Below are 24,703 nucleotides of genomic sequence, written 5' to 3'. Positions count from 1 at the left end.
GGAACTGGGGGTGGTGCTGTGCGGAGCCAGGAGTTGGACATGGAGGTCCTTGTGAGTCCCTTCCAACTTTGGATATTCTGATTCTATGAATCAAATGCCCTTTTTCTCCCTTACTGTATGGCCTCCAGTTTCCCAAATGCAGTAATATATTAGCTTCTTGTTCACTGATTTTACATAACACTGTATCAGAAAAACCAGGAAATGTCTAAATAAAAGAAGCCTTTTAACTGAGGTACATGAAGCCTTGCTACAACTAGGAACAAATTGTTTTGAAGCTCCTAGGAAAGTGACCACACCATGCTGAGGGCTGGCAGCGCAGGTGAACATCCTCATATCTGAAACAATAAGTCATATTTTTGTATGGATCATTGCCTTTTCCAAGTGGGTTGATCCAGTACCTCAGGTCTCCATGTGTCCTTTTCAACTCAGGCCATTCTATGATTCTATGCCCATCAATTTGTGAATTAAAAAGAGTGAGTTGACAAACACTGTGGGAATAAGACTACTACACGGTAGCCAAGTGTTGTGGAGGTAGTGCAGGTGGTTTTGAACTGCTGTATGAATGCAACTTAATAATTTAAAAGCCATTTTAGAGAAATGTTTAATGTTTTATTGTTTTCTTTTGCTTTTTTATTAGCAGGAACGTTCTGAACAAATATTTAAAATTAATTTTGAATGTAGCTTCCTTTAGCAGGTACCAGAACCATTTTTGTTCACAGCAAATTGTAATTTATTGCCTTCTACTGTGTCTTTTGAATTTTATGAATTAAGTGTGCGTGTGTATATATGCATAGATAAATAGTATGTGGGTGTTTTAAAGTGCATCTCCTCACGTGCAAGTTTTAATTTTACAGACGATATCAGAAATTGCAGAAGATAATGAAGCCCTGGTAAGAACCTGATTAGATCATCACCTTGCACACTTCCTCTTCTTTTGCATGAGTGAGTTCAGGCCCTTGCGCTAATCTTTATATGTAAATACATCTGTGCTTATTCATTCAGCCGATCTTCAACCTCTGTTTTCTCTTCTTTGATACTTATCTGATGCGGCCTTTTTTGCTTTGCTTATGGAATGGGTGCTTTAATTCTGTAACTTCTGCAAGGACCTACCCAATTTCCTAACTAAGGGGCTTTTTTATTTTTATTATTTTATTATTCGAGCAATCATTTCCCTGCCTTCTCCATGTTCCCCTTTTAAATTTGTCTGACTTACGTGATCAATATTAGACAATTCTAACTGTTTATATTAGTGAGATAAGGGTCACTGTGCCATTTTGGATTCCAGTTATTTTCTGGTCCCAGTTAGTTTTATTTATTATAGATAACTGCATAAAGAGAAACTGCACTATTCTGAAAGGTTTCTTATTAGGAACTTCTAGGGCATGTTTGTTTGAATTCTTCTGTATGCTTCAAGTTAAGCACACACTTCATAGGCTTTAATAAATTGGGATCCTGAGGGATGTTCTTTAGTGCACTGATTGGCTTGCAAGTTCATCACATCAAGTATAGCTGAAACCCAAGCAAGCAAAAGAGTAATTAATCAATTAAGTGTGCATCTGTCACTCTGATGTGGCTTATCATGCAGCAAATGCAGCTTCCCATCCAAATCCATGCTGAATCGTGCTTTCACAAAGCTGCTGAAACGTTAATGATTAAATCATTGCCTAATAAATTACACAGTAGCCATAAATTTGGCAAAAACCTTAAATCCTTCCTCTACATTCTCTTCCTCAACCTGATATGGAATAACATTTCTTAATATAAAAGTTGAGATTGTGAGAAAAATAATTAAAATGCCATGAGGCTTTCAAAATTCTTGGCGGCATCGCTCCTGCTGGGATACCTCCTGTGCATTTTGATGCTGGTTTTTTTCCCTCATTGATGTGAAAGTGGGGTGGTTTTTTTGTGTGTGAGCAGCAGTTATACTCCATCAGCACCATTCTGTTCCCAAATTCTATTATCTTGTATAATTTTTTACACTCAATAATATGATTGTCCTCTGAACAGTCTCAGGAAAGTTCTGAAGTGCTGACTTAAAGTTGCTTTGAGCCCTGGTCTAAGAACTCCATTATGTGATGACTTGAATTAAGCTGTGGGTTTTGTGGCACAATTTAGTCATGTTTACCCATGGGAGCAAGGCCTTACCCTCCTCTGGAGGGTACTTACTGATCATTGTAGTTCAGCACGTCAGTGAACATGGTAGAAATGAATTTGTGTGTGACTAAAGTTTATTTAACCTTGAATTCTAAATGGATGAGGTTCAATTTATATCAGGGCACACAATTTAATATTCTGATTTCCTTGAGTAGTAAATGAAACGATACAATTAAAATCACAGAGTTTTGTGGTTGTACTAAGATACCAGCCCCACTGGGCAGGCCATGAAATTGGCATCTCTGGAACTTGGTTTATTCATAACCTTTGAAGGTAAAGAGGTGACGCTAGTGCTGTATGATTGTGGTGAAGCATACTAAATTCTTTTCACCATGAATTATTGGGAGAAAGATTGATTAAAAAAAATATATATAAAAAAGATTTCAGCATGTAATACAACAAACAAAACATAAAAACTTTGCAGCCTCTTGCTGCTGTCTTTATTATTAGTTACTCTAAAGAAGCCAAATGCTAATTGAAAGAAAAAGTTACTTTTGATTTACAGGATGGGATGTTTCATAAGGCCCAAGTATTTCACGTTATCTCTGGCAGCTTGCACATGCTGACCTGGAGAAGATGACTTAATTAAAACCTCACCTCTGTAGAGAGGACACGTTTAATACCTTTTATCCACTGAAGGAAATTCATATTCTAAAATGTGAGTTTCTTTTCTCTGTCCTTTTAGTCTTACAGATTCCCATTATGTTTCAGGATTTCCTTTATCTCATGCTGGCTAATGCTCGGTTTAAAAGAAAATTCCCTGTGGAACAGCCATATCAATTGACTACTTAATTGTAGTCAAATCATGCTGACTGGAGAGTGATGCTTCTGCATAGATCCTTATTCCTAGCCTTTTAAGAATAGTGTATCTTTTTATGGAAATTACCATGAAATGAGCAAAAACATGAGCTTAAAAGATGGGAAAGAAGAGAAAAGGTAACTCTAATAATCTGCCTGAAGAGCCAATGTGTAATATCTCCTCTGGGCTACCTTTCCATGCTGACAATTGCTTAATGTACCTAAAAGTGGATTAAGTCATATCTCATAATAAGAGTATTTACACCCGAATTTATTCAAGAATAGTTAAGTTCTGTTTAAAATTCAAAGTCTGTTTTTGTAATTGGAGTTAATTCACAAGCTTAGAGAGGCTGTAATACCAGGGATACAAATACCAGGTTTTTTGGGAGTGCAGTTAGTTTAAAATCAGCAGGGTTGATCCTTTGTAATGGATGTAGTGAAACTGTACCAACAAAAATACTTGAATAGTGTTTGGTGCATTGCAAAAAAATAATCTGTGTCCATTGCAGCATAGCAGTTAAGAGCATTTTCTGTCATCACCTACAAAAACAGGAGCAGCTACCTGCAGGTTGTTCAGTCGGTTTATGACATATAGAGTAAGTAGGTGTGAATTGACCCTAGTCTGATGTGAAGGCTTAGCTTTACCTTTGGAAAGGTTATTTAAGAAGCAAGGAAGTGTAGAAGCAATGAAGAAGAGTCATAGCAATGAAAGAGGTTCACACTGTGCTTGCAGAGTATCCTGCTGCATCATTGAGCTTCATTTAGGCTGAGGTTCTTGCCCCCATGGCTTTTCCAGAGCCCTTGTCCTCTTCTGATTTAGGTAGATCCAGCTTCCCTCCTCAAATTTAGCTGAAAGGCCCTTTCAGCTGCCCAGTGTTGGGCTATGAGCACAGTTGCTAAATGACAAGGGATTGGAAGTTAACCACTTCCTTAACCCTTGCAGCTGGCATAGGCTCCAGTCCCCTTCTTGCCTCCTGCCCGGTTAGTGTTTCTCTTTGCTGCCTTTCCTCTGCACAATTAGATTTGACCCAAAAATGGGCTGGTAGATGCATCCTGTTCAAAAACATCTAAGGGATTTTGCTGCTCACGTCCCATTAATTTAATTTGAAAAGAAATTAAAATTGCTGCAGGCATCTTTCAGGATATCAGACATAGTTCTCTCCATATAAATATATCTCTGTGTATTCATATATCTATCTATCTCTATATATATATCTGTAAACTGCATAGCACACCTGATTAAAAAGATAGTTTTCCTTGTACAGTTGATAGTGATGAAGGCAAGTGATAGACATGGTGGTCATGCACATTCCTTTTCTTTTTAGGAAAGAAAAATTAAAAATGTATGGAATTCCTCAGTTTCAGAAAGTAAGAATGCAGAAAATTCTTAGGAACATTAATCAGCAGGTGCTGCCCTGATCTTTGCCTAAGACACGCAGGTAAAATAATTGGAAACACAGCTGCAAATTTGTCCCAGGGCTTGAGGTGCTCAGGCCTTGGATCAGAGTGGTAGGCATCCATGCTAGAATGGCTCACACTGGGTTGGTCGATGGCCTTACAGAACACAGGTGTTTGCTTCTTCTGAGACTTTGGCTGTGAGCTGCTGATTGAGGAGGTGTCTCGTCACCAACTCGCCCATATCTGCAGTGACTGGGGCCACTTAGCAGAAAATGGGAGGCATCATCAGCTGTCCCAGCAGAAGTACACAAGCCAGAGCCCTGGAGAGGGATTGTGCAACAGTTTAATGGCACAGATCATTAAAATGTCAGTGTTAGTGAGAGATGAAATTGCAATTATACAGCGTGTCTTTCTGATTGCTCTTCCCTCTTGCCACAATGACATGCATTTAAAAGCACCTTCATCAGGAATTACTGTCAAACCATTAGGTCATCTTGCAAGAATAGCAGGAGGTTGATATTTACAGAATAGTTGTGTCTTGTGCTGTATGCTCTGCTGAAAGATTTTGTGAAGCGAGCCCCAACATTTTTCGGACTTTTTGTATGACTGCAATAATTGCTCGCTGAGATTCTGAGTTAAACAGTGCCGCTTATTTTCTAAGATCGCTACATTTTATGAACAAGCTTTGATTCCCCTGAAATTTCCTGCATCTATTCAGTCTGCCACTCAATAGTATGAATGTGCCTGCACGTGTGTATTGAAACAGAAATGCTTGGAAGTCTATTTCTACCTATCTACTTGTGTTTAAATACGTAACAGTGAATCAACACCGCTCCCTCCTATTTTATCTTGCTAGTTACCCTGGAGATTGTTTTCATGTCTTGCTGTGCTACACCTAATGCTTATCCTTTAAGCCTGGCTTTTAACTTTTGCAATGCTCTTTAGTGTACACATGTGAGTGCCTGTGCCTGTGGATAGATAGATATTTTAAAAATTCATGCTATGTGTATGTGGTGGTGCATAATATGTGCTTGATTAGTCCCAGTGTTGCACCTCTTTGCTCTTAATAATTTGAAAAATGTCATAGTGACACCCACTGGGGCAGCCTGCCTTGTTTTAAGTTGGAAAGTACTTTCACTGTCTGGATCCCAGACAATTGTGCCAGTGGTACATCTGCTAAAACCGGGCTTGTATATTAGTATTTTCAGCTCTATTAACTTCGTTTCACATTCAGAGATGTGCAGGGAGATAAATAATTGACAGGATTAATGAGGAGTATTGGTGAGAAGAATGAGTGAGTCTGCTGAATGTAAAGGAATTTAACTAAACTGATTTCCAACCGCTGCTGTTCTGGAGAAAAAAATACATATATGTGTGTAGGTTTAATACTAAACAATCCCTCTACTCTATACCTGTTGCTAATAGGAGTTTCCTTTCATTTACAGTTAGTTTATAGAAGAATATTGATGTACTAAACACAGGTTAGTTGACAAAATTTGTAAACGATTTATAAGAAAATCCAAGTTAAATAAAGATAAATCTCCCAGTATTAAACTAAGCAAATAATGTATCTCCTTTTAATCTTACACAACACTTTTCCTAATCAATTTTTTTTTTTCATTTAATTTGTACATAATTTAGTCTGGCCTTATAAAATTCTGACATTCCATATAATCATGGAAGTATTCTGGCATGAATATCCATGCAAGCTTTTAAAAAGAAGCTCTTTCCAAAGGATGCATTTTTACTTAGACATTCATAAATAACCATTATATGCAAAAAGAATGGGCTGGGGAGAGTGAGAGGACTGGAGCTGATTATATTTCCTACAGAGCAGTATTGTTTTCTTTTTATGAAATCCTTGGTTATTTGGAATGCTAATGATGACATTTTAAGCCTAATTTAATTCTTGAAAGATTTGTAGAATTAAAAGACAAACAGTCATGTATGACTGAACAAAGTATTCCTTGTAGAATTACAGTGGTTTATTTTTTTTAAAAAGACACTGTTTTTCTTGTTTACTCTTTGATATGACTTTTTCATTTGGTCATAAAGAATCAGACGTGGTAGATGCCCTTAGTTTGGAAGGGAAGGTGTGTGATAGTTCCCTCCTAACCCAAAATGTCAAGAATGGCAAGTTTCATTTCAGTGAAGGGTTTTGCAGAGTTTTGATGAACTATCCTAAGGGAAAGGGTCACTAAAGGTTTTTCTTTTGGTGTCAAGAAGCCTTAATGCAGATTATATCAAATCTGTAAAGAATGGCTATTGGAATTGCCACATTCAAATTGCTTTCCTGCTTTATTCCTTTGTCCTGCAATGAATGCCTTCCCTCTGAGTGAATGTTCACTAATTTGGGTTGGGATGGTACAGGACAGTAGGGGATCAAATCACACAAGGATTACTAATTGCCTTCCTTAACTACAACTATTCTACTATAGACTCAGTTTTCCAACATACTGAGCATTGTAGTTCCAATCTTACAGGTTTTAATTTTGCCTTTTTATAAGGTGAGCTGCTGCGTTAAAGTCAGTGGGGCTATTCATGTTATTTAGCTTGATTGCATGCGTAAGCTTGTAAATGTCTTAGTGACAGAGCACCTTGCAGGCATTTTGGCGTGCCCTTAAAGGTAACACACTGCTGCTTTTAGAGCCCTGTGCACTGCTTTTTCTATTGACTAATTAGCTCATCAAATGGTTTCATTGAAATCTTTGTGGCTGCTGACCGTTGGGTACCGTGAGTATATATAGAAATGAAGGTGATCTATAAAACTTGATTTTAACAAGGGAAATTAGTGTGCAGCTAGTCAATTTTGAGCATGTTCTTTGTGATGAGTTTAAACCTGTGTGGAAATAGTTAATACAAAGATGCACTGAATCTCAAATTCACAGGTAACTATGCAGTGTAGTGGCTCACAAATTCTAAGCAATGTGAGCTGTGTTCCTGAATGAACAACTGGAAAAAACCAAACATTCTCTCCTGTTAGCTGTAAAATTTTGAATTAGATAAAAGAAGTTCAGTTGGGCTATCTGATTTCCTTGAGCACTGCATGTGGTGTTTTCCTAGGACCTAGCTCTTCTCTCACTCAATTGCTTTCTTTCAGGTGATTATTCTTGATGTCCATGCAAAATTGCTTTGGAGACTATTTGTTGCATGGCCTCTCTTGCTCTTTTGCTGCCTCTTAATCCATGTTTGGCTTCGTTTTCCTGCCTTTTTGAAAGCTTCCTGCTACTTTATTCCCTCGGTCATTGCCATGCTGCCTAACTGGTAACTGTAGTCACGACTCCTATCTCTTGCAGCTTTGGAGATATGTTGTCCTTTACACTGACTGCATTTGTTGAGCTGATGGATCATGGGATTGTATCGTGGGATACATTCTCTGTGGCATTCATTAAAAAGGTAAATTTGTAATCAATGCTATGTGTTTTGTACAAATTTGCTTCTACACTATTTTTGAGGTGAGTTGTGCTTTCTCTCCTTCAGGTGCATTGTGTAGGTGATTGCTTGGGCAGAAAGGTATATGAAAATGAGATTAACATCCTATTTAAATGTACAAATATTTGGAACTGCAGGATCTAGCCCAAACTTCTAATGAGTTCAGTGCAAGTGAAATTGGATGAACGCTGTGTTAGGCTTATTACATGGGCTGCTGCTTGCTCAGTTTGAGTGTGACCTCCTTGTGCAGATACCAGGCAGCTAAAGCAGAAAATAGTATTTAGATTTAATGTAAATTAAAGTGAGTCACAATATGTATCTTGAAATAAAAACAGCACTGAAATGTTTCCTTTGAGGATAGGGAAGGAAGAGAAATGAGTTAGTAATAATTTCAATTTGTAAACTGAAATCTCCTGAGTTTATCAAGCTGAACTCCAGCTCCCTGAATCCTGCGACTAAGGTCTAAGGTTTTGAAAAAGATTTTTTCCATGATCTGCAACATTTTTCTTCTTTTCTTGCACGTGGTACATGCACAAGAGCAGCAGAAACAGCAAAGTACTCTTTAAATGCAGAAATGTAACGGACTTTAGAAAGAAAGATTTCGTTATGACTGATCTAACTGTTTTTACTTATTCTCATCCTAAATATTGGCAGATTGGAAGCAAATAAATTGGCTCTTCTGATTACAACAAAACCAAAAACTCTTTCCAAGTTGTTTTTTTTTTTTTTTCAAAGCAGGTTGAAGTTGGAATGTATCTTACATTGAAGTGCATTTGTATGAGTTCAAATGATGTCAGAGTCAATTCACTGTAATGATGTCACCTGAGGGAAAGATATCTTTCCTTTTTAACAAAATGTGTCAGACTCTATGTTTAAATTTGATTGGAAAATTATTTCCACCTAAAGGGAGCCTAAATTTACATTTGTTGTCAGAAGTGAAAGAAATAAAGTTATGAATTATGTGTTTAAAAACCATTTGGATGTGGTGCGCGGGAACATGATGTAGTGGTGGGTTGTTAGAGTTAGGGTAGTATGGTTTGTTGGGGATGGACTTGATGATCTTGAAGGTCTTTTCCAATGTGAGCAATTCTATGATTCTATGAAAAGAGAACTAGTTTTTGATGTTCAATTTTGATCATTAAAATGCTAGGTGTTATTTATGAGAGAGATTAATATTATGTTTTGGACTTTGTTAATCTTGTAGGCTAGGTAGATTAATGATGATGATCTTAACATGGCAAAGAAGGTAGTACACCTGTGTTTTAACTGGCTTTGTGAGACTGAAAGTCCAGCCTAGAATGTGTTATTTGCTGGGGGAGCCTACGAACTCAAATAGGCCATTGAGGTTGCTGCTGGGCTAGCTCAAGTGGATGGCAGGATGGATGAGAGTTAATTTTCTGCTAGCTGAATCTCTGCAACCCTGCTTCAAGTGCTTCTGCCCTTTGAAGCTGTCTTTCTTGTCAAATGGAAGCCAAACTGGAATGGGAATGCATTAAGTTGAATAACTTTTTTTTTTTTTAATATCTTGAATAAATAATTTCCTAACTAGAAATGTAGAAGCTGGAGGAGATCTCTAGGGAACCTCTGAATGCTTCAAATAAGTAACTAGATGGTGTTGAAAGAAGTCCTTCTCCCATCCTGTGGGTATGTTAAGACTTCTATTGTAACTACTGCAAATAAGAATTGACACTTTCAAGTAGGGCTTTGTTCCTTATCTTCAGGGAAAATATAATTTGAGAAACTTTCTTACAACAGTATCTCTCAAGGCTCTTTTCTTCCTCATGACAATAAGCTCGTTTAGACTGCAACTCCACAGTACCCTAAAGGATTTGGTTGCCAAGTTCTTAAAATATGTCATAATAATTTGATATCAAAATAAAATACAAAAATTTGGAACTCTTCTCTTTGATTTCTACAAGAGGATAAAGAAAATAAAGGCTTGTAGTGTTTGTTGAGGTGTTCTTAAGAATCTCTTAGAATTACTTGTGTAAGTGCTGTTTTGTAACTGTGTGAGGCAGTCTCAACCTTGATGAATTGCTTACTCTGCCTTCCAAAATGTGCTGTGCAGGAAAAGTGAGTGGCAGTGGGAAAAGTATCTCTGTGTCTCACAGCTGCCAGTTGTTCCTTTTGTAGTGAAGTGCAACTGTGGTTCCTTACCTGAAAATGAGATTTGTGCTTGAAAACTTTACTATGCATTAGGAGTTTACAGAAACAAAACTGCCTTGGATTTTCCTGTTATTTTCATTTACAGACATCAAAGTGGTCCAGGCATCTCTGAAAATCAAATCTGTTTCCTTCAGTTATTTTTGCCGTGGTGGATGTGGCGTTTGTTGTTCGCTTCTTTTTTTTGTCTGTTTGGTTTGTTCGTTTGTGCTTTTGTCCTTAACTTTTAAATTCTCCTCTCACTTCAGGTGATGCTGAAACAGGAAGAGGGCTCAAAATATGTAGTTTAGCTCTCTCTAGCATTCCTGCCTGCTCTTACTCCATGCATTTAGGTCCTGTTTCAGCAGAGCACTGAGCTTGAATACGTAAGGGCATTCTAGTGCTTAATTTCCCTTGAAACTGCACCGTCACTTCTGTTATGTGGGGCTACATAAGGCTATGCAGATAGCAAGGTTACGATTTTATCCTTAGTGACACACATCTGTGTGCCAGGTTTTCATGTGAAAGTGTTTTACAATTAAGTTGCTTGTTCCTGGAGAAAAGGCTCTATTCTTGTGAGCATGCATCATTATTTATCATCAGAAGTTTTGACAAACGAGTGCAGGATTATATTTGGATGTTGAGAGCCCTCCTGGCACATGGTGCTCAGTAAGCAGAGCTCTCCAGAGAACAGCAATTGACACGAATTTGAACTCTGATTCCTTTTTTTCCACACCCAGAACTTCAAGTATGGGAATATAAATTCTTATTTTGTGCCCTCTGAAAATTGCATGCCTCATTTATCATGGCAGACTTGCCTGGACATCTTTTCTAGACATATATCATACATCAGCAAGGTGGTTTTGAGTGTACATAGCTTAGCATGGAAATTACCCAGCAGATGCTTTGCATGTATGTTCTGTGTGAGATGTCACAGCTCTCTGAACACACAGGTCAGCTTCAGTAGTACCTTGAGCTTATGTTTGTTGTAAAAAGACATTGTGGCCCAGGATCAGAAGAATACATGTGTCTGAAGCAGCCTTTCCTAGGCTGAGGTTTCAGCTATCTGTAATTAGATCAGTGCAGCAGGCCCCTGGTGGGAATATGTTATATTGCAGTGAAGCTTTCACACCAGCACTTGAACTGCTGAGGCAAAGAGGTGCTGCACAAAGAGTGATTCATGTCAGGGCTTCTGAAGAGGGTGACAGTAGTCTGACAACTCGGAACACGTTCTGGGTACGTTGTATTCCTGCTACACGGTTGATCCATGTGTGCCTGGTGACTGAGACATCCAGAGTGCATTTCACTTGTGTGGGCAGTGCAGAGCTGATCTGTACATGCCCAGTGTACGTGCTGTGGGACTTGTGGACATCTGGCAGCCCTGACACGGTGCATCAGAAAACAACTAGATTAGCGTTAGCAGAGCTAAGGTGGTACGAGCTGAGATGCAGCTTGTCACCCTAAACAGCACACTGTGCATTTTGTACTAATGTAAATAATAATTGTGCTGAGGACTTGCAGACAGCACATATTGAAAGCCCAGAGCAGATAGTCTCCTTTCCACCTATTCCCCATGCATGCATGGGTTGGTTTTTTGTTTTTTGTAAATCCAATTTCTATTTCATGAACGGAGTTGCATTCTGCACAGCATGTTCTTGCTGTGGCAGTGCAAAGCAAGTAGCAGAGCAATAAATGCCAATGCTGTAGAACAGCAGAAAAAGAAATCCAACTCTCTCTTCACAGTCTCCAACCATAGTTATTTTTAAAAAGTGGGAAGGGGAGAAGGCAGGAGTTTGCTGCTTCAGCATTGCGCAGAACGTCACGAGGGCACAAGCATTGTTGTGATGTGTCAATACTGTGGATTTTACAGTTGCCTAGGCAGCTTTTCCAAGCATTTGGCATGCCTTTCTTTCTCCAAAAGGAAAATTATACAAGGGTCTAAGTGAGCTTCCAGTATCAAAACCGCATTGGTGTCCTAAAGTGTGACTACTTAAGAAGGGGGTGGACTTGAGGTTTTCTGGAAAGAATGAGTTTAATAGGCTGTAGTGACCCCATCTCAAGTCTATTACTTGGCTATGAAGGATAAATAACTGGTCACTGGACTTTTTTTCCTGTTTGTCTGTACTTCCTTGGGTACTTTTTTGCTTGTCTCTGCTGATATTGGTACATCTGAGGAAAATCCAAGCAGTTCTCTGTTCCTTTGTCAGCAGAAGATGAGAGTCTTTCCTGGGAGAAGGCTGTGGAGCAGGCAAAGGAACACTTGCTGCCACATGGTTTCTACCAGTGTGCCATTCCTTCATAGCAGCTTTCAGTAAGAGTGACAGAAATGAATGCACAAACAGCAAGACTAGACTGTATTTAGAGTTACACAATCAATTGTGCCAATAAATGGTAATCAAGTGAGTTTTAATTTGTAATCTGGAGAGAGCTATAGTTGGTGAAAAGAAAGAAAAATATAGCTTATTTTGCTGCAGATGCATCTTGCCAGAAAATTAGATGTGAATTTTTCTTTTGCAGCCATTGCTCTGAGCCTAGGAGCTTGTTTAGAGAGCACAGGCTGCACAGACACTGGAAAAAATGAGCAGAATTTTTGTTATCCTTTCCAAAGTTACCCTCAGAAAAAAAACACAGCATCTATCGTTCTTTAATGCTGATTTATCTTATGCATAACTTAGTACAGAAGCACATATTTTGCAGGTATTAGTATTGACATAAATCTGAGGTGATTCATGCCAGCTGAAAAACCTGGTGCTACTGTGTCCTCGGAAGGTTCCTGCAGTGCCTGGCTGACTGCTGTCAGGTATTAACAGATGCCTGGCATGTAGTCAAGACTGCTTTCACTCTCAACACTTTTCTGAGACAACTCCACAGTTTGTTTCTTCCCTTTTCCTGGTTTTATGAGAGGACTCAAATTTTCTAAATGTCTTAATTTGTAGATAGCAAGCTATGTGAACAAATTTGCCTCAGACATCTCTATCTTACAACGGTCACTAGCGATCCTGGAATCGATGGTGCTCAATAGCCATGACCTGTACCAGAAGGTGGCACAGGAGATCACAATTGGGCAGCTAATCCCACATCTCCAGGGGTGAGTATATTCAAATGCCACTTGATATGCTGTTCTTTTTTTTTAATTTTTGTTCTTCCAAATGAGCACAGCATTTAGAAAAGGAGTGATATGAAGACTCCTGCATAAGTTCCACATCTGTGGCTGAATGGCAAATAGCCAGCTTTCTGGAGTAGCTTGATCATAGACTTCTAGTATTATTACTTCTATTACTGATTTATTTTTTCTTGGTGCAAAGCTGCCTGTATGGTTAGAAATGGGAAGGAAAAGGAGAGCACCTAGTATTGGTTGTGGTTGAATGCTTAGCACCATCAGCATACAGATGGTATGGTTTTGCCAGTCAGCCTCTGGGAAACGTGTATGACAAAACCTGGGCGACTTCTGTTGAAGGTACATTTAGAAAGAGAGAGGTCTTTTCTTTAACAATAATGCACTGCTATTCAGTGGATGGAAACCACTTCCTTTAGCAGAGGGTAATGCGTTTTAAACTGGAATGCACACCTCCTAGCTGGGGCATTTTTTCTACTCACCTGGAAAGCTTTTTAATATCAACAAGGTTTTCTTCAGAGCCATTTAGAGTTTCTTCTTCCTAACTGTAGCTGGGGCATCTGGGCATTGGCTGGAGCTCATTGTCTGAGCTCCGATTAATGGCACTTTGAGGTTGTTACTCATTTCACCTTTCTTGAATGCTGAGCATCATGTTTCTCTTACTAATAATAGAGAGAACCCGAGTGACTAATTACTTAGCTTTTATATGAGTAACTCGAAGTGCAGACAGTCCCTGATCTTCTACTGGTAGTAATGCAACTGGAAAATGAGTTTCTGTAGCTTGTGTGTTCGTGGTCATATCTCACGTTTATGATTTTCTCCCAAACAGGACAGACCAAGAAATCCAGACGTACACCATTGCAGTAATAAATGCACTTTTCCTTAAAGCCCCGGATGACAAGAGGCAGGTCAGTTGTTGGGGTTTATATCCATGTATTGTAGGAAACACACTATGTTCATACATGCAGATGTCCCAGTCACTGCTGTCACTGGTGTAATAGCATTCATTTCAGTGGAGTTACCTCCATCTTGTACCAGTATTAGGGAGGGTTAAGAATTCTTCTGCAATTCTGTAGTTCCCTGTAACCTCACATGAACCATATTGACTGTGGCTGGCTGTAGTATTTATTGTACTGAACTCTTTGCCAGCACAGCTTGTAAACCCAGGCTATTTTTTTGGTAAGTCATCTTCCCCTCCAGATTTCTTAATAAGAAATGTGTTCCTTTTGATAAAGGGACTATCTTGGCACGTCAGCATTTCATGAATGTCAGCGCACTATTCTAAGTTAACTTTAGGGCCAGAGATCAGAAGCTTCAAAAGGAAATACTTCAGGATTGCTAGCTGATGCTAAACGATTGAATGTGACGTGTTATGAAATAGAGGAGTTTCATCCGTGTTTATCAAGTAATTAGCTTGTGTCAAAACAGAGTTATTCATTTATTTATTTAGTATTTCCATCACCAGGAACCATGATGATGATTCTTGTGGTGACCAAAATGAGGCCATTGAGAGCTGCTGATAAATCCTCATGAGGATTTGTCTTAGACTTATTTGCACTTTTCAACGCTGGAGAATGTTGAAACAAACACTAACACAAAATACAAATGGAAAATGGAAACTGTGGAATAAAATCTTCACTTGCGCAAAACCTTACTGCACAAGAGCATGTGAGAAATGTCTGCAGATTGCCAGAACTCAAACAAGTTCTGGACTAGTCCTGCCCCAAGATCTGTTGGATGCAAGGAGGCAGCCTCTCTGCTTCCGTGCTAGGGGGACTGGCGTGATGTGAGTGACTGCCTTGCAGTTAAGAAAAGGATTTAAATTCACACTGGCATCTGCCTTTTCTTTACTTTTTTTTTTTTTCAACACTTCCACACCCATTTCTGTTATGCAAAAAGCCAAAGAGATTCAAAGTTTTTCTTTTTTAATGAGAGGATTGTCTTGTTGCCTTGCTTCCTCTGCCATTGTCAAGGACTCAATCATCTAGAAAAAATGTAGGTTACTTAAAAATGAGGAATGAGAACTTTGTGCATTAGAAAAGATGTTGTGCAGTGAAATGATACTGTGAATGTTTGAAGAGCTTTTTTTCCCCCCACTTGTCTGCATTTTCAGAGGGACACGTTGCTATGGGAAATGAGGTGGGAAATTTTGTCACATAATTTTTGTTCTCCTCTGTTACTACAGTACTTTTTTTAGAAAAGACAGCTCATCAGCTGCTAATAGCCTTGAAGGTGTCTTGGAGACAAGGCTGGTTTTATTATAGTAATAGGTTTTGTGAATTCTTGTTCTTGTCGCAGTTTTTGGTTCAATGGGCAAAAATGATATTTTAGTGGCAGGTTTTAACTTCCATATATACAAATCAAGTAACAGCTTGATTGTCTCCAAAAAGCGAAATGAATTTTCAAAAACACATCTCAGTATTTGCCTGTCCATCTTTTTGCTGGGTACAGCTACACATTAACAAAGCCAGTCTGTGCCCTGTAACATGAGTTATATTGTGTGCCTGGCACTCCCCCTGCAGTTCAGTTGGGCATTTCCATAGAGAATTGATGCATCTGCATCATTCGTTCTTCGGCTGTTATGTGCAATTGAAAGCAGCTTTGCCAGAAATAAAAAAGAAAAAAAAAAAAGCTTAAAAACTATAAGCTGAGATTCTCTTGGTTTTGGTTCCTTCTTTCTTGCACATTATTCTTGTGTGAACAGAATTTTGATGTGATGCCAGCTGGACCAAATGATTGCATTCCAGGAAAGTCCTTAAGCAAGTGTCAGCACTGACTGCTGTGCTGTGTCATGTAGGACTGTTATACACTTGTAGGTCATTGATTAGAGGCACGAGGGTAAGGTTTGTTGTTAGCTGTTTAATTCACAGCAGCAAGCAGTACCTAAATAGCAGAGTGCAGTATGTTACCCAAATTAACCAAATCCTTAAATTGTACATTTTTCTAATAGGAATTTAAAAATACATGGTAATTTCTAAGTGTTAGATGCATTGATGTATGAAATACATATGCTAATGTGTTCACATCCATGCATGCACATTTCTATATAAGTGGAAAATGTTAAAAACAGGATACGTGCCTGTTAGGCATGATTCAGGCGACCAGGCTTTCATTCTTTATTAGCATAAAATACTCTCTCCTATGCATTTTAGGGTAGTTTGCAGCATGGCCAGCCAGGGCCAGATGTCTAAGAGAGAAAGTCAAAACATCCAGGTTGATAGGGACTTGGCCATTACTTCTAGAAAGAAAAACTAATTGGAGACAAAACAGTGGACCAATGCCAGCACTGCTAGCAACGTACAGGGGGGAAGTATTAGTTACTGTGAAAAAACAGCATTGAGCTGCAATCTAAAAATTAGACTTTGTGACTCTGAAACAGCCAAAATATTAATATAAATATGCATGTTTTTGGATGTCTGATTTTAAAGGCCTGACTGACAGATTGAAAGGTGTTCATGCTGTGTGGCTGAGGAATGGGAGTTGTGAGGGGGGAATTGTGCTTGAACAGGTGTGTGAAAAAGCCCTGTTGAACCCACAGAAGTCTCCTCTGAGATCTTGTGTTGCTGTTACTGGATCACCAAAGTTTTCAGCTTGATATACCTTTCACTCTGTCCCCTTTTGCACAGCAAAGTAATCTTGACTTCGTGGCACCAAAATAACTCTTACTGTTGTAGTTGATAAACTGCTTCATTTTGCTCACAAGAAACACTGCAGAAACTTAAGACTTGAACCTTATCAACTGGTATGTTGCTATAGGAATAGCACTAAAATACCTGTTTCTATTTATTTTTTTTCTAAATCAGGAAATGGCAAACATTTTGGCACAAAAGCAGCTCCGCTCCATTATCCTAACTGTAAGTATATCATTTTCAACATTACTTTTCACTAGCAGAGAGAAAAGCTGGATTGTTTTTATGTGCATAGGTTTTATCCTCATATACTTTAATTGCTCTTTGGCTTTTGATACATTTGGAAGCCTTTAATGTATAACATGAAGATCTTGTTATTGAGTGGGTTCAAAACTGATGGTCTGAAATGGTGTTTTTCCAGCCCAATGAATTGTTATTTCTTGCTGACAATACAATGCAGAATAAAAAAAATAATAGTATCTGGGGGATCTTCTTCCCACTGAGAGTGTGAACTTACGTGTGAAGTCTAGGCAATGTCTGAAGGATTTGTAGTAAATCCTTTGTTTTAAATTTTAGACCTGATGGAAACTATGCAAGCCGCACAGGGCTTTCCATTGTGCAAAATCACACCAAAAAACCCTGTGTTTTTTGGTTCTACAGGAGACTCTGTATCTTGATATCAAATTGCACACAATTTGTTGCCACTTGTACAAAGGAAGCAGGATATACAGCCCAGAATGAAGTTAATGAGTGTAAATAAAAGACTTACTTCAACTGTCTTGGGAAATCATAGGGATTTTGACATCAACCTTAGCGTAGATTAGTTCTTGAAGGGAATAAGGTAAAGTTCTTCTTAAAAAGAGAGAGTTCAGTATCTGTTGTGAATTAGTGGGCAATAAGCAAAACCAAACAGCAACAAATAAACAAACCTTTTCCCTTTCTCACTCACTGTCATTATTTTAGTGATACGTGCAAAAGAAACAGCAGCAACGAAGTCATACACAAAAAAACAGGGAATTTGTTTCATAAGGCATGTTTTTGCATTGCTTGTGATCATAAGAAATTGGTAGAAGCATATGGATAATATTCTTAAGTGTTCATTTACTGTCATAAAATGCTACTTTAGTAGCTTTTGGCAGATAGTTTTGTTTTTCTCTGAGGCTTCAGTGAAATCTGGTTTCAGTTGTACTAATCTCCTACATGACTTTCCTTATGTCTTCCCTGCTGTGTTTAGTAACTTGGGTCTGTTTCCCCTGTAGCTGTTTGGTTTTAGACACAACAGGGATTTTTAAATGATCCACCAGTTGGTAACTGCTTTGTGAATGGGGTAATTCTGTGTTGTGTGTATAGGCTATTGTATGCTAATGCATTTCTAAGCCATCTTCCTCACGTAGATCACAGATGTCTGGTAGAGGTGGCATTGCCATATGATGTTAGCTTTGACAGCAGCAGTAGCACTCACTGTTGTATCACTATATCTGCACATTGTGTTGGCATCTTGAGTGCTTTTCTGCTCAGGGAGCAACTCTCATAAATGTTTTTGAATATGCTCCCTCTTTTTAATGCAAGTCTCTAACGCTCTTGGTAGGGAGTAAATTTTTCTACAGAGTGGCTCCCTACTATTTTCCTTGTTTGTTTTTGTTTGTTTTGTTTTGTTTTCACCACTTCTCACTGGCTCAGTGTAGTGGCTAAAAGGAGGAAGCATCAATGCATTGTTAAAGTTCCATTCCTTGACATTTCTTATGAAGCCTGTATTTCATCTGAATACCTAAACTGGCAGCATTAGTCTTGGTTTAATTTTTTTTCTGGAATATGCATAGGCCATTACCTATCAACACATACTGAAACAGAAACACCCGAGTCCAACTCATGTGATTTTCTGATACAGTGGCATTCACTGCAGTCTATCTTTCTTTCATAGCATGTTATCAGGGCACAGAGGGCCATCAATAATGAAATGGCGCATCAACTTTACGTTCTCCAAGTACTTACATTTAACCTTCTGGAAGACAGAATGATGACAAAAATGGATCCACAGGATCAAGTAAGTATCTGATATGATCTTTCAGGACAGGAAGAAGTTAACTATTCATTGCTGTGTCTAAATCTCTTTATGGAGGAAAAGACACTGCCAGAAATGCTTGCATGACCTCTTTCACGATACGATGTTCAGTTGTGTTTTCTGTATGTCAAAAGATGAACTGACTATTGTATTACATGTACAAAAGTACAGCAAAATGGTCAGGCCTTTCTCTTTAGTATGTTGTTTCATGAACTGAATTTGCTCTCATCCTGATTTAAAAGTCTGAAGTGAAACTTTCAATTTTTATCCTTGTCAGAACCAACGGAGATGCGTAGTCCTTGAAAGTATTCCAGTAGGGCAAAAATGGATATTTAACATTCTACAACTAAACTCAATTGGTGTTACAAGCAAACTCATTTTGTTGCTGTGAACCTGTGCAGAAGTTGTTCATCTTATTGTTCATTGTGTCCACACACCAGCCTTAATGCTATTCATTGTGCAAAAAGAGACTTCCCAAAGAGGTTTAAATGTTAGTACAGAATCAGTGAGAAACAGAGAAGATGAGTTTTGTTAATTTTTCCTTTTTAAGGCCATGTACAAAGGGGAAGCTGATTTCATTTTTAAGAGGGAATTGTGTCAAGACTTACTGAGATATGAAGAAAAGGAGATGAGAGGGAAAGATGATCATGAACATAAATAACAGTGTTATTTTGCTCTTCCTGTTTCTTTAGTTTGAGACAGGAAAGTTTGACTCTTAGAAGAATGTAAATGTAGTTATGTAGTGCATATCTCAGTAGAGGGATTGAGATAACTGCCATCAATACAAATAATGCTAAGTCTTGAAGCATTTCCAGTTACATGTAACTGCAGCAAGTCCTTTCTTGCCCATTTCCTTGCCGACAGAAATGGACAGTCGCCAAAAAGGTCACAGAGTGTTAAGCTGTTTCAGTGTAAGTCAGCAAAGTAAGTAAAGGCCAAGTATCAGCTTAATTTGAAATGGTGGTGATCTCTTGGCTTCTGTAGTTTCGTGGCCGTGGTTAAAATGAAGTGCATAGTTAGTGACCTTGTTAACATGAGTCCAACTTCCAGCAATCAACATTTAAGCATCTCTGCATGTGAACCCTACGGAAGTGAGACCTTCAGAAAATAAGAACCACAAAGTGATTCCTGTTGACAGTCTTTGAGAAACAAGTAAAAAATTCAGATTAAGGTTGAAACAGTCTTTGTGGAACTGATTATTAAAATGAGAGTTATTTTTAACAATTGTTTTTAACATTTGTTTTGACTCAGGCTCAACGGGATATCATATTTGAACTACGAAGAATTGCATTTGATGCAGAATTGGAACCTAACAACAGTAGTGGCAGTATTGAGAAGCGCAAATCTATGTATACTCGAGACTACAAAAAACTTGGATTTATTGTGAGTATTTTAACCCTGAGTGAGCATACACTGGAAATGGCTGAATGAAAATGGCTGAATGCATCTGTTGCAGTACATTCTCTAATCAGTCAAATCTCTTGCTTGATCTTCTGGCTGTTGCCAACAGGAGAATAGCATAATTTCTTCGTCTTTTTGCAAATCTTTTTAACCCCAAATGATTGCTTAGCAGACACTAGAGTTAAATGGAAGAAATAACCATCTGAGTTTGAAGCACAGTTTTGTACATCATACCATAATTTAACTTATTGGAATCTTTGAACAAGCATTGTCTAATGGATCTGTGGCAGACCTGTTATTGTGCTCTTACTAACAGAGTGTAGTGATGAGCACAGTAAATCAAAGGTAGCTCTCTTTCATGGTATTTACTTGTAGGACCTTGTGTTTTGTTTGCTTGAACTCATTTCATCTGAGGGTAGGGTTATGGTTAGTATGTGATTTTCTTTCTCCTTAGATAAAATTGTATGCTTCACATCTTGCATGATTCATTACTTTGCTGTTGGCACAACAAATGTACACTGAATATAATGCGGTAGCCACGGATACAGATGGGGTGGTTTTAAGCACTGGTACAAGCTCACTGTGCAGTTTATGTGCTTTGCTCAGTTCTGTGCCTGGGGCTCAGTATTATCCAGTTTCCTTGTGGCTTTGGGAGGAGATTTTCTGGGTTCTTGTAGTTGTTTTCATCACTGATAAGTGAGGAAAAATTCTACTCTATTGGTGCTAATGCATCTGTAAGGAGTCTGAAGTAAGTAGAGCGAAGGGAAAGAACTTGGCATTTTAGAGTTGTCAGTATGGTTGTAAAGTCAGTGATACGAGGAAGCTTTTGAATCTCAGTGTGGGTTTTTTTGTTGTCCTTGTCAGTCAGTCTGTTCTCACCTCCTGTGTTACAGAAGATCATTGCTATCTCAGCTTCTAAACAATTCGTGTGTGAGATGAGCAGAGGACTTTGGGCCTTCGAAGCCTGAAGAAAAATGCAGGCCCTGATTTATAGATGTATGAGCTGGATGTAGACTTTCTGCTTGTGATGAATAAGAACAACAATGGGGCCGCACAGACCTTATGTTATAGGTGATGGAAAAATAACTGGCAAAGAAGGAAATGGTGACAAACCTAGATTAGGGATGGGACAAGGAGGAATGATGAGGTGTAGTAACTTCATGGTGAAGCTGTTCAAACAGAGATTATGGCATTGTCTCGCTCCAATTTATAGGAGGGAGATGAGGTTCTTTTAATATCTGTATACCCAGCATGAGATTAAGAAACAACGTTCATATGTTTGTATGTTAGTCCAACCAGTTTATTACAGAACCTAATCGGGGAGACGAGGAAGGGAAGGAGGGCGATAGAAAAGACAGGAAAGATGCAAGAATCGTGTAAAGCGGGGAGAGTCACCAGCACGATTCAGCAGCAGTCCGTCGCACGGCGTTTGAAGGTCCCAGGCAGACGCAGCGGGGGCGGGGAGCAGCAGCGTGGCGGCCTTGGGCAGCGAGCAGGCAGCGGAGGCAGTCGCGGAGCAGCGCTCAGGCAGCAGGCCAGGAGAGTCTGTCAGCATGCAGGTGTCACTTCGTGAGGAATCTGATAGTCAGGAATCCTCATGTTCTTCTTCATGAGGAATCTGTTGCCAGAAACCTCTCCTCATGGTTTTCGGTTCCTGTTTTTATCCTCCTTGTTCTCCTGCCTATGTGACAAGGACGGGCCTCCAGCAAGAGTCATTGAGTACCCACTGAGATGGCCATCATCCTCAGATAAGGCCACACAAAGGAGCACTTTACAGCTATTTAGCTGCAGCTCATCTCTCTCTCCTCACCCCTGGCCTTGTCCATCTTGTCCCCTGCACAAAGGATTTCACAGCCCTTGCCCAGGATTTGTTCATCTGTGTCCCCAGCAAGCTTTGAGACAATGATCTAAAAGAATCATCTCTTACAGGCATATAGAAAAATAGAGATGTTTCAAATTTAAAACAAGCATTCTCTAATTGTGGATGACCACTTTTGGATATCTGCTGTGCACTCAAGTTTTATCAGAGGACAAAGATGCACAGCTCCCACTGTCACTGGAATCTCTTTAGCATCTTGCACTTCTGAAAGCCTTATCTTCTTGCCTTGTTGAAGTTGGAGCTGAAAAACTACGTAATAAAGCATCTGATACAAGCTGCACCAAGACTAGCACGCAGATTTTCTGAATTCTATTCCTGTTTCCCTGCTCTTTAAAAAGACTAAATATCAACAGGATTGCAGGCTAGCACTTGTTCTTCCAGTGCTTTTGTTTGTCCCACAAGATACCTGTCGATTCTGCAGAGCTGAAGTCATCATTAACAACAGTGCATTAGAACTGATAGCATTTTGAAGGAGACACTTGCTGTGAACCAAAATATCTTACTGCCTTGTCTGAGTTTGCAGGAACTCTTGCTGTGTCCGTGCAGCAGGGATATCTTCATTATTCTCGTTTGGGCTGTTCTTTAGGAAGCCTACAGAGATCAACTGAATTGAACTTTCACAGACTGGGGAAGAAGGGCCTGTTGTGGAGATCAGGCTATGAATCTGACAGCATCACACAGTTTGTCTGACTAGTCCTCAGCTAGCCTGGCTTCCTTCCCTTTCTCCTTTTAACTCCATTGCTAAAGTGTCTTTTGAAAAATGTAGGTAGGATACATTAGCAAACGGAGCTGTTCTGTGAATACCAGGAATTTTCTCTCCTCCTTGTTTTAGCCATTTAACCTAAGAAGAAAACCAATGAATTGATTGGCTGCCTTTGAATGCTGTCTTCATTTGTTCCACTGGTAGTGGTGGTCAGAATAATTTCTTGAATTGATTGAACATTCTTCCTGAGGGAGAGAGCAAAACAATGGTCTAGCCATCCAGCTGTTCTTGGACTGCTTGTTCTCTTTCTGCATGGGAAATGCAGGAATTCTATTTATTTTTCTCAGCCACATCAAAAAGTTTTGCCACATTGCAAATGTATTGTCAAGAAAAGAGAAAGTCTAGATTTAGTTTCAAAAGTTCTCAATACCGTTCGTAAAACTACATTGTTAGAAACCTATGTTCATTTAAAGAAACCACAAGGCCATTCCAGATGGTTGTGATGACCTGTGTGAAGTTTATTATGGGCAGAGATTTTCAAATGAGACGTTCTTGAGGAGATCTAGTAAAACACCAACAAATACAACAGAAGATGACTCGATTAGGAGATGGAAGCTTCTCTCACCCTATGAAACTATTTTTCTGAGACAAGAGCAAATTAAATAGCCTGAATAGCATTTAATTTTGCTTTGGTTTTCTTTCCAGTCTTAAAATCTCTTTTGTCGGGGGAATCCCAATCAGTATTTACATATGGCAGTTCTTGTATTAAAAGTAGAGATTTGTAGGCTTACAATAATAGCGTAATCTTATGCTAGAGATATCTGAAAGATGTCTCAGAAAGAAGTTGTAGTGAATGCTTTTAAATTTAGAGGCAGATCTGACCAAATTCAAAGCAGTGTAAGAAGAAAAACTGTTCAAGTATTTTTTTTTTTCCAAGTTTGCATTGTGTAGAGCTTTTCTGTTTTTGTTTGTTTATTCAGACTTTTGTAACATATGCGTTGTTTGCATGCGTGCAGAAAGTCAAGATGGCAAATGATTTCTTAATTGTGCCATGTGCTGTGCTGGAATTTATCGGTGTAGAAAAATATAATGAGTACATTATTACAGGAGATAGGAAGCCAGTCTGACAAAGAGATGATAATTAAAAGGGAAGTTTAGAATGGTCTGAAGTTCTTGTAAAGACGGGCACGAGCTTAACGTACAAAAAATTAATGATGGTGACATAAGAGTGAACATATGCTGACAAATTCACCTGATGAAGCAAATGAGGGAGACATCAACAAAAGAATCACCTGTGATGCACAAATGAAGTGACCTTTTGAATCAGAGCATTAGAAATTTTAGAAGCTTTTTATTCAGTGGTACAAAGTGCAAAGGTGTTAATTGAGGACTAGGGCCAATAATTCCTTTGGCGATCTAGTGGAAAAGGCAAAGATGAGAGATTGTGCACAATAGCTACTAAAAAAAAAGTCAAATGTTAGTCTAGAATTTATCTGGAAGTGTAATTTAAAAGCAGATGAACTCTTAAGGCCATTTAATATGTTCTAGAGAATTCATCCAAAAGACAATATTATTTTAATTATCCATGTAGTGGCTTGTGTGCAGATTGAATTTAGGATGAGTGCAGAGGGCAGGTGAGACTTGTGACATGATTAGAGACATGTCTTACAAGAAGTGACTTAAAAAGACTGGCTTGTTAAACCTACCAGGTTGATGGCTCTGCAACTATTATCACATTCATAATTACTGAGAGAAAAGAAGTCACAGGTAAACTAAAAGCAGATTGGCAAGCAATCCACGAGTTTGCTTTTTTTGATTGGATTGATAGGGACAAATTTCATTACTATTCTAAAGATGGAGGTTGGTCCTTTATGAAAAAAATTATATGTTATGATTGATAGTGGTGGATTCAAGAAACAGAAGATATTCTCAGCTAAAAAAATACTGTTTTTCAACATAGTCACTACCATTAGCTATGCTTTTTTGCTAG

At 38.7% G+C, this 24,703-nt stretch overlaps 1 protein-coding gene across 6 annotated transcripts in view; it reads left to right on the top strand.

Annotated features, from left to right (window-relative positions):
• ELMO1 (engulfment and cell motility 1) overlaps nucleotides 1–24,703 on the top strand; it is a 290,710-nt gene that overhangs the window by 89,560 nt on the left and 176,447 nt on the right. For all 6 annotated transcript variants that reach the window (XM_042817235.1, XM_042817234.1, XM_042817233.1 and 3 more), the window contains 7 exons: nucleotides 855–890; nucleotides 7,647–7,746; nucleotides 12,861–13,012; nucleotides 13,869–13,947; nucleotides 16,843–16,893; nucleotides 18,590–18,712; nucleotides 19,982–20,113. In XM_042817235.1, the coding sequence (XP_042673169.1) occupies nucleotides 855–890; nucleotides 7,647–7,746; nucleotides 12,861–13,012; nucleotides 13,869–13,947; nucleotides 16,843–16,893; nucleotides 18,590–18,712; nucleotides 19,982–20,113 (673 nt within the window). The remainder of the gene's footprint in view (nucleotides 1–854; nucleotides 891–7,646; nucleotides 7,747–12,860; nucleotides 13,013–13,868; nucleotides 13,948–16,842; nucleotides 16,894–18,589; nucleotides 18,713–19,981; nucleotides 20,114–24,703) is intronic.

The sequence above is a fragment of the Centrocercus urophasianus genome, unplaced genomic scaffold (genome assembly GCF_019232065.1).
Source record: "Centrocercus urophasianus isolate 14NV4802_14NV808 unplaced genomic scaffold, USGS_Curo_1.0 seq_16, whole genome shotgun sequence".
NCBI lineage: Eukaryota > Metazoa > Chordata > Aves > Galliformes > Phasianidae > Centrocercus > Centrocercus urophasianus.
Note: the sequence above shows the minus strand (reverse complement) of the source record. Positions and strands in the feature narration are given on the sequence as shown.